General features: G+C 43.9%; 1 protein-coding gene across 1 annotated transcript; it reads left to right on the top strand.

Moving 5' to 3' along the window:
- Positions 1 to 5,978: 5,978 nt before the first annotated feature.
- Positions 5,979 to 8,032, top strand: LOC146964162 (uncharacterized). The gene has a single exon (XM_085767753.1). The coding sequence runs from the start codon at positions 6,522 to 6,524 to the stop codon at positions 7,170 to 7,172; it is 651 nt and encodes a 216-aa protein (XP_085623879.1). The 5' UTR covers positions 5,979 to 6,521; the 3' UTR covers positions 7,173 to 8,032.
- The last annotated feature ends 436 nt before the right edge of the window (positions 8,033 to 8,468 follow it).

The raw sequence follows: 8,468 nt of genomic DNA, 5'->3' as shown, positions 1-8,468 counted from the left end.
TCGGTCATTTGGATATCATTCAAATAAACCTTTGGAACAGGCAATATCTAATGCAAACGCTCAGCCAGTCAGGGACCACAGGGGTGACGTCCGGTGAACCACCAGAGGCTCAGTTCATTTAAGATGCTTATTTACATGAAAAAGGACTGAAACGTATTACAGCACCATAGGTGAAACAGAAGACCTGCCATACACGTGTTGTTTGTCCCCTCTATCACATGAATCACCTAAGGACTCGGGAATACTTAACAGCTACAAATAATGTACTGAGGAATCAAGCTGATGTTGACCAGTATGGAGGAGAAATCTATTTGTGCTTTTGTGTATTATTTTGATTTTGATTTGATCTGATCTGATTTGATTTGATTTACACTGAAGGAAGAAAGAGTAAGTGAAGCCTTTGGAGTGTCTGGTCTGATTTTCATCCTAGTTAAAATTAAACTCAATCTTCTTTAACTAATAATAAACTAATCATTACATCCCAGCAAACACGGACGGACCCCAGTCAGAGACTATATGACCATATCTCTAAATATATTAGGCTAATGTATTTATTTATTCATGTGATGTGGTAAAAAACGTATTTGCGACATACAGTCAAAGATAAACCGTCTTTGATACAGTCAAAGATATTCAATATTTGATATCAATCAAACTTTATTAACATAAACAAACATGACATTATACAAGCGGAAACAACAGTGAAGTACAGGGAGTGCGTAATAATAAAAAGAATCACACAAAAGGAGCACACAACCAAGTCTTCTTGGTGAAAATCATGGATGTATGGTGAAAATACAAAAAAAGGTGAAGTGGGCGTCATTTGACCTACGACCCAGCACGTGATGCAATTCTCCAACACGCACACACGGTGCTGCACGGTGAACGTCGATCAACAGGATTCAGCAACTCAGCGCGAGTAAACCAGCTCTGTAAGTAACCTTTTCATGATTTCGGAGTTTGATTGAAGTAAAAAATAATACTGTTGAAAGTGGTAGCCGAATTAAGAAGAGTACACACACACTCAAAAAAAACTAGGCCACAAAGGCCTGCTAGCAGCATTTGACCGCACTCAGTCCAACACAGCGAGGCTGAGAAAATAGTCATGTAAGTTCCTTGACTATACTGTTTTTTATGTTGAAATAAGCCAAATAGCAGATAAGAAAATACACACCATAATAACTAACTATTTCGTTATTTTCTCGCCGAATTACGAAAACTAGGTCGTTGACTAGGTGGCGAAGGCCTGCTGCTAGATGCTAACAGCATTAGCGCTTGTTGCAGTTCAAACTGGGCCCCTCCTCTCGGGCTGTGTGGCCTCCTGCCCCTCACAGCAGCAGTTCATGAGTCATTTTAATGAACTGATTCTAACTTATTCAGTACAGTCAAAAGAACTGCTGTGTGTCTCAAGCAACGCCATGTAGCCTAAGTTTCACATGATGGCCTCTCACAATTACAGACACTGGCTTAATTTGAAATTGTTTTTTGCATAAGGCACAATATGTGGATATGTGTATTGTTTGTTGTTCAACTGTGAATTGTGCTTTGTCAAATAAAGCAACGTTTGATTAATGTAAGTAGCATGTAAGAATTAGCATGGAGGTTTATGTAGAAGGGTAAACCTTTTCAGTGTACCATAACAGTAGTACTTTATTTCAGTGATCGCAAAGGCAAGATGGGTGTAGCTACATGCAAAAGTTATACTTTTCATTTAACTCTAATGTCCCATGCAAAAAAATTGTATACTTGCTGAAAATATAATGTAATTAATTACTTTTCACATTGTGCTTATACTATAGTGAGGAGATCCCCAAGGAAAAGCCAGCAGCCAACCGCTTCCTTGACCTCACCAAGGAAGAAGGCGACTGTTGGCTTGCCAGGGGGCACATCACCAGGGAAGAGTGGGAGCCAGAGGCCAACGAAAAGCACCGGCCTTCCCAGTGTCCCAAGAAAGTAAGTATAGCCATGCATATACAATGAGTTGAATTGTATAAAAATGTAATGTTTTTGAGGTGATTTGATTGCATCAATAACGAGATCCCCTCCCATCTGTTGTCTGTTACATCCTTATATTGTACTCAAGTGCTCAACTAAAATATTGAATTGCCATACTTCCTCAAATAGTAGCCGGGGCCTTTATTTACACAACTGCTCAGTATATCTGGCCTTTTTTTCTAAATACCTCAGTTTCTTTTTACACGTCAGTGACTAATCTCATCGTTCAGTAGCTCATCTTAATCTTTCTCACGTGCTGGTCTCCTCACTGCGTGGTCGGACCTAGGTCTCTGTCTCCGTTGTGCACACTGTAGCACTTTGCTCCCATTCAGGTCAATCAGAGCATTTTCACAGCGTGTACAGCAGTCCGAGCAGAGACCTGTCGTCCTGCGGTGCAAGGCTGTCTCTCTCTGACGCAGAGGATGAAGTTAGCTTCACTCCTGTCAGTCTTCACAGATAGTCCAGAAAAGTTGAGAGATTTTCTGATCATATTCTTGTCAGTTTGTTTGTTTTGACCTGGCCTTAATATGAAAACCAGCTATTATTTAAGGAAATATGTTAAAGACACACATTTTAGTTGTAATAAGATGCATTTTCTTTGGAATTACTTTTCAGAATTTCAACGCAAAGTCATAAGGAAACTTCTGGATATTGAGGACATCCTTCACGGCCAAAGCGTCCTGTTGCAGGTGGGACAGGTGTATATGGTGGTGGTATTGCTGGCAGTAGCTAGTCTGTTGGGTGGTCTTTTTTGCTGCATCCGGACCGTCCTCTCCACCTCAAGTGTTTGGGTCCCATTGAGGCACAGGCCCAATTCCAATCCAACCCCTTATGGACTCACTGACTTAGAGGCGCGTTCACGGGAAGTTCATGAGTGTGTGAGGGCTGTTCCGTTGTCAGATCATCAAGTCAGTGAGTCAGTGAATGAGCCCTTACTGCCCCCTTACCGTAAGTCAGCACCGACGCTGACTTTGGGTAGGGGAATTACCCACAGTTCATAGCGTTGTGAAGTCAAATACAGGGGCAGCCTTCTGAACGTGAGTGTAAAAAAAAAAAAAAAAGTAAATAAACAAATGCAGTCAGAAAGCTCTGCTGCTCTCTTTATTGTTAATGTACAGGAGCCAAAAAGAAAAGTAGAAGAAGTTAACTGTCAGTAGTAACGTGCAGTTTGTGATTATTGATGATGATTTGATCAGATCTGATCCAGGAACATTTTGTTTTGAGTCTGCCCCCCTCACACACCTTGTGCGTGTTGAAAGTACGGTAAATTATCAGTCCACAACATGTTGTTGTCATGGTAATGTGTCGTGAGAGTGTGTAAGTGCTGTTCCATTCATGTTTACAGCATCTGGACCCTCACAGACTCTCACACTCTGACGTCACATAAGTCAGTGAGGGTTCAACCCTCGAGTCTTTAGGGGGTGGATTGTAACTGGGCCACAGCTGCCATCAGGTGATTTGGTGGACGGCCATGCTCACCAGTTCTCTGGGCTTGACGTTGCACTTTTTAAGTGCTGTTTTCATCTGGTCTTTAAATCTTCAGTACATGAAATTCTGATGATCTTTATGCCAATGCTACATGAAAAATCAGCTTTACCATCATTTTCCCAGTTATTGCCTCTTGTTCTGAGTTTTATATTGTTTTGTCTTTCTTCTATTTCAGATTGCTCACAAACAGCCTGATGGCATGAACATGAGGGGGAGGGGGATTAAGAAGGCCTTCCGGCCTACGGCTCTACATGCTGTTGTCTTGGGTAATTACAATATTGTTTGTTATTAATGTTTTTACTTTACTAGAATTAAAGTTTTCAAACTCTGACATTGTTATTGATTTTGTATTACAGATGCCATCAAACACTGGGACAAGTCAGCTGTTGTCATCAGCTGTTAAAAAACATGCCCCAGGAAGGTCTGGTGGAGGGGGGTACGACAAAAGGAACCCGGCAAACAATGTGGCTTTTGATACCCTTAAATGGCGTCATTTGCAACCCTCTCCTCTCCCCATAACACTGGCGAAAGTTAAATAAAGTTTTATAATGTTGAAGTGAAGGTTTTTTAAATAAATGTTTAGTTTCATATTTTTACACAAGTGAGTATTTTTAATTGATTTTGTAAAATGTTGTTTGTTTCATTAGTGTTGTTGTGTTCAAGGTTGTTTTTGTTCATTTGTTTAACAATAAATAGTTCAGTTTGAATGTGTTGTGTCTTCAATATTGTTTATATTTTTCAAAAAATATTGTAGCTACTGAAATTAATGAAATGCTACATTTTGTAAAATATGATTGGTCATCACGTAGCCTATTGCATATTGCCTTAACTTGGACAATGATAGTGTAAAATGAAAAATTTGATTTGGCACTTTTCTCTCGCTCTGGATGTTTTAATATGACGCGAACGTTATTGCTTTTCAGCAACGTTTAGTAATAGGCCAGATCACAGCTGATTAGGGGGACATTTGGACGTCACTTCCAGGACGTGGTCACCAGGACGTCCTCTCGACGACATAAATTTGACCGGTAAGTGGTCGGTCAGGGTCATTAAAAAGCCGTCGAGGTGACGTCCTGGTGAAGACGTCCTGGAAATGACGTCTAAAACATCGCCAATTTGGCCTAGTCCGGAACGTCACCGAATGACGTCAGCTCGACGTTAACTGGACGTCATTTGGCTTGCTGGGATTGTTCTTGGCCATAATGAAAACATTCAAATATTCACAGAAGAAGCTGGAGAATGTATGCAGACTCTTCAGCTTATGGCATGTGAGAGTCATTTGTTCTCACGTTGCTGAAGGTGTTACAAAGTCAAACACTCATCAGTCCAGTCACACAGCTTGAGGAGGGCAGCTGGAGGATTTGGGGTTCATGAAGGCATCATACAGGTGAATGTCGGGGGGGAATGATGATCCACCTACAGAAAAACCATGAACTTCTCATTTGATTCACATGTGTAAGATTTTGCACATGAGAATCATGTTTTTTTTGTTTGTTTTTTTTACATGGGAAACCATTTTCCACATGTGGTACATGTTTTACACAATGCTGTACATGGTACACATGTGAACATCACATGTGGAAAATTGGTTCACATGGGAATTCACACGATTCACATAAAATTGGGCCAAAACCACATATTTCCCATGTGCAAAATTTTACACATGTGAATCACATGTGAAGTTCATGTGTTTTTTTCTGTAGCCCAGAGTTAGGCCTTTATCCCATAGAAACCCATGAAGTCTAAGTATAAATCTGACCTGAAGCAGCTCTACGAAGTGGGACAGTCCTGTTCACAGTCCCTCCTCCCTCCCTCCCCAGTTATTATTAGTATAGTAGCTATTATTCCCACTTATTGCAGCAGCTCTGGGAATATAGAGGCTAATGGCTGTGTTCAGTCATGACAGGAAAGATTTAACTGTGTGTGATATTAGCTCGGGGACACTGTATCTGTCTGGCCTGTTGGTCTTGTCACTGTCGCTGTTATGTTGGAGGTCATGGAGGTTTAACCACTTCTGACACGTCACTGGTCAAATGTCGCTGCCCCCAACCCCTTCCCCCCCCCCTCCTCCTCCTCCTCCTCCTCCTCCACCTGCTTCACCTCTGCAGCCTCCCGGAGGACATGCGCAATGGGGGAAACCCCGGGCGCTGTCCATTGTGCTGAAATGAGGCTGTGTGAAGTGGACAAGCCAACAGGTGGGAGATCAGCGAATCAACCCCCCCTGGTCTGCACGCTGTTGGCTGTGGTAACTGGGTTGGACAAACAAGGTATAATTCATAACAACCGACTGAATCCATGAATTGTCGCTTTACTGGCTCGTTGCACTCACACAGCTCACACACACTGTAAGGTAAACACTTCCCCGCGTCACTTGGACAAGTGCTCTCCATGTGCGGCACAAGCATCCTGATGTGTGTGTGTACGTGTGTGTACGTGTGTGCGTGTGTGTTTTGTCTGTGTGTGAGAGAGAGGGAGTGTGTGTGTGTGTGTGAGGATAGTTTCTTCTCGGGCTGCTGCACAGCTGCTGCTTCTTTAAGAGCCACCGCCCGCCCCCTCTCCTGTATTTTTAGCTGAGCCAGCCACTTCATTTGCTGGATAAGACAGACAGCTGTGGACCGTATGATCTCACTTTAATCGTTTTTAACAAATGACACCAAGTCGTATACTGCGGATTCGCCGTGGGCCCCGTGTACCGCCGAGCCGTTCCCCCGGAGATGTCGTAGCCTATAAGGGAGACGTTCGTCCCGTCGTCGCCGTCGGATGCTGAAACGCGCAATCAGCCCGTGGATGCTTGATGTCCGTTATGAAACGCAATGCTGCACTGGGTGCCGAGTGTTAGGCGCAGCGCTTTTGAGATCAAATGAATCGCAAGGACTCGGTCTAGCAGCTGCACAAGGCTCCCGTGGCGCGGACGGTTCAAGGTGGCCCAGCATCCTTCTCCTCAGCCCGCAGCTTCCTGTCTTCTCTTGGACTGTGGATAACAAGAAGCCTTCAAGACGGAGGGGGTGGTGGAGCATCGAGGAAAAAATAGGGGCAATATGAGAGAGCGGGACTTCATGCCCAATATGGAGAGGGGCAAACCTGCCACTTACACGGGGGACAAAAAGGCAAAGATGGCTGCTAAGACTAACAAGAAGTGGGTGAGACTAGCCACTGTTTTTGCATATGTATTGTCCGTGTCCTTAGCAGCCATTATCCTGGCGATTTACTACAGCCTCATCTGGAAACCCACCAGTTCATCCTCCTCTGCGGGGAAGCCGGGGGTGCCGGAGGAGGTCACCCCCACCGCTAACATCTCAACTGATCCCACCACGAGCAACAATGCCTCAGAGTGGAACTCTACGCAGACGGGGGGGCTGCTGTCTCTCAACCAGACCACGCAGGGCACAACCCGGCACAACCGGGCGATTCGGTGGGATGACACAGCCGAGAGGGTGGCCGTTTCCCCGCGCGGAGCAGACATTGCGCACTCACAGAAGGAGGAAGGACTGTACGCATCATCATCATCATCATCATCATCATCCCACGTCGGTCACACAAGCGCGGAGAGATCAGGCACTTTGGGCAGCACCAGTGAGTCTGGAGCCGCGTTCACGGAGGACGGGGAGGACCGGGAGGCGCACGGCCGCCGGGGCGCACGGCGCACTGACGGCCGCAACCCCGAGCAGGCGCCGAGGAGAGGAGACTGATCGGGGGGGCGGGGGGGGGCCTGGTTCCCACCATCACCACACCGCACCCCCCTCTTTCTTCTTTCTCTTCCTTCCACACACACACACACAGACAGACAGACACAGACGCACAAACTGACCCAACAAGGAGTGTTTTACAGACTCAATGCCGCAGGTCGGATAACACACAACAAGTCTTCTTCTCCAAAACTCGTTCTGCAGATCCCCATGTGGATGCTGATGAACTGCACATATTATACCTGATATCCACGGCTCTTATGACTGAGAAAGGAGGAGACATCGCTTCTTCTGTAAACACTGTTTCCCCTTCAACAATAACTATGCGTTTTTTATTTTGTTTTTTCCCCCCCGTCTTAGGCCATCTGTATGCCTTAAAATCAGTGTGTCTACTTCACCTCGGCAGCTTTCCGAGGCCACTAACCTGCCTGTACGAGACTGGTATAGATATTTTGTTAATGATAGGACAGAGCCTCCAGAGATGCGTTTTGGTTTTTAGGACATGTGTCTTGCGGGGGGGCAAAAAAAAAAAAGAAAAAAGAAGCGCTTAACGTCACTGCCATTCATCAGCTGGTCCAAATCAATACTGCATTATTTATGCATTTTTATCATAGGCTGTACTTTTCTTTTCATGGATCAAACCTGGATTCCAAGTAGAAGACCCTGCATTATTGAGTTATGCTCAGGTATGTGCATATAACCATGTAAATGTATTGTGTATTTGGTTATGTACATATAGGGCAGGCATACATCTTTTTGGCCTTGATGAACTTTTAGTGTAATTAGATTTTTATTAAAGGTACAGTATGTATAATAGGTATAACTATATCACAAGGTACAAATAAACATCCTTAGAAAATAAATGATTCATTTCTATGGTTTTATACATCCGTATGACAGAACTATGTATTCAAATTAATCACCGACCCTGTATGTGAATATATTTATTTACTCAGATAATATATATTCAAATAAATGTTAGGCTTTTCCTTAACAGCTAACATTTTGTCTCATAAAAAAAAAAGTCAGATGGATTTAAATAAACACCGGTTCATTTCAGAGTGTTCCACCAGTAACATGCAAAACCCAACATTTATTGATGGGTATGAGGAAGTAGCTTCAACTGAAATTATAACGACACTGCCAGTACAAAGAGCTGCCATTTTATGGTCAGTCCTGTGATGTGGCTATTTAATCGAATTTCATCATGGGGGTGGCCCTTTAATCGCCTGAGTGAAGTGTCCAGTGTGTGATCAGAAGGGACTGTCTGCTCCTCATAGAAAGAGAAAGCATTCATCT

The sequence above is a fragment of the Trachurus japonicus genome, chromosome 22, assembly GCF_045865225.1.
Source record: "Trachurus japonicus isolate A0001 chromosome 22, Traja_1.0".
NCBI lineage: Eukaryota > Metazoa > Chordata > Actinopteri > Carangiformes > Carangidae > Trachurus > Trachurus japonicus.
Note: the sequence above shows the minus strand (reverse complement) of the source record. Positions and strands in the feature narration are given on the sequence as shown.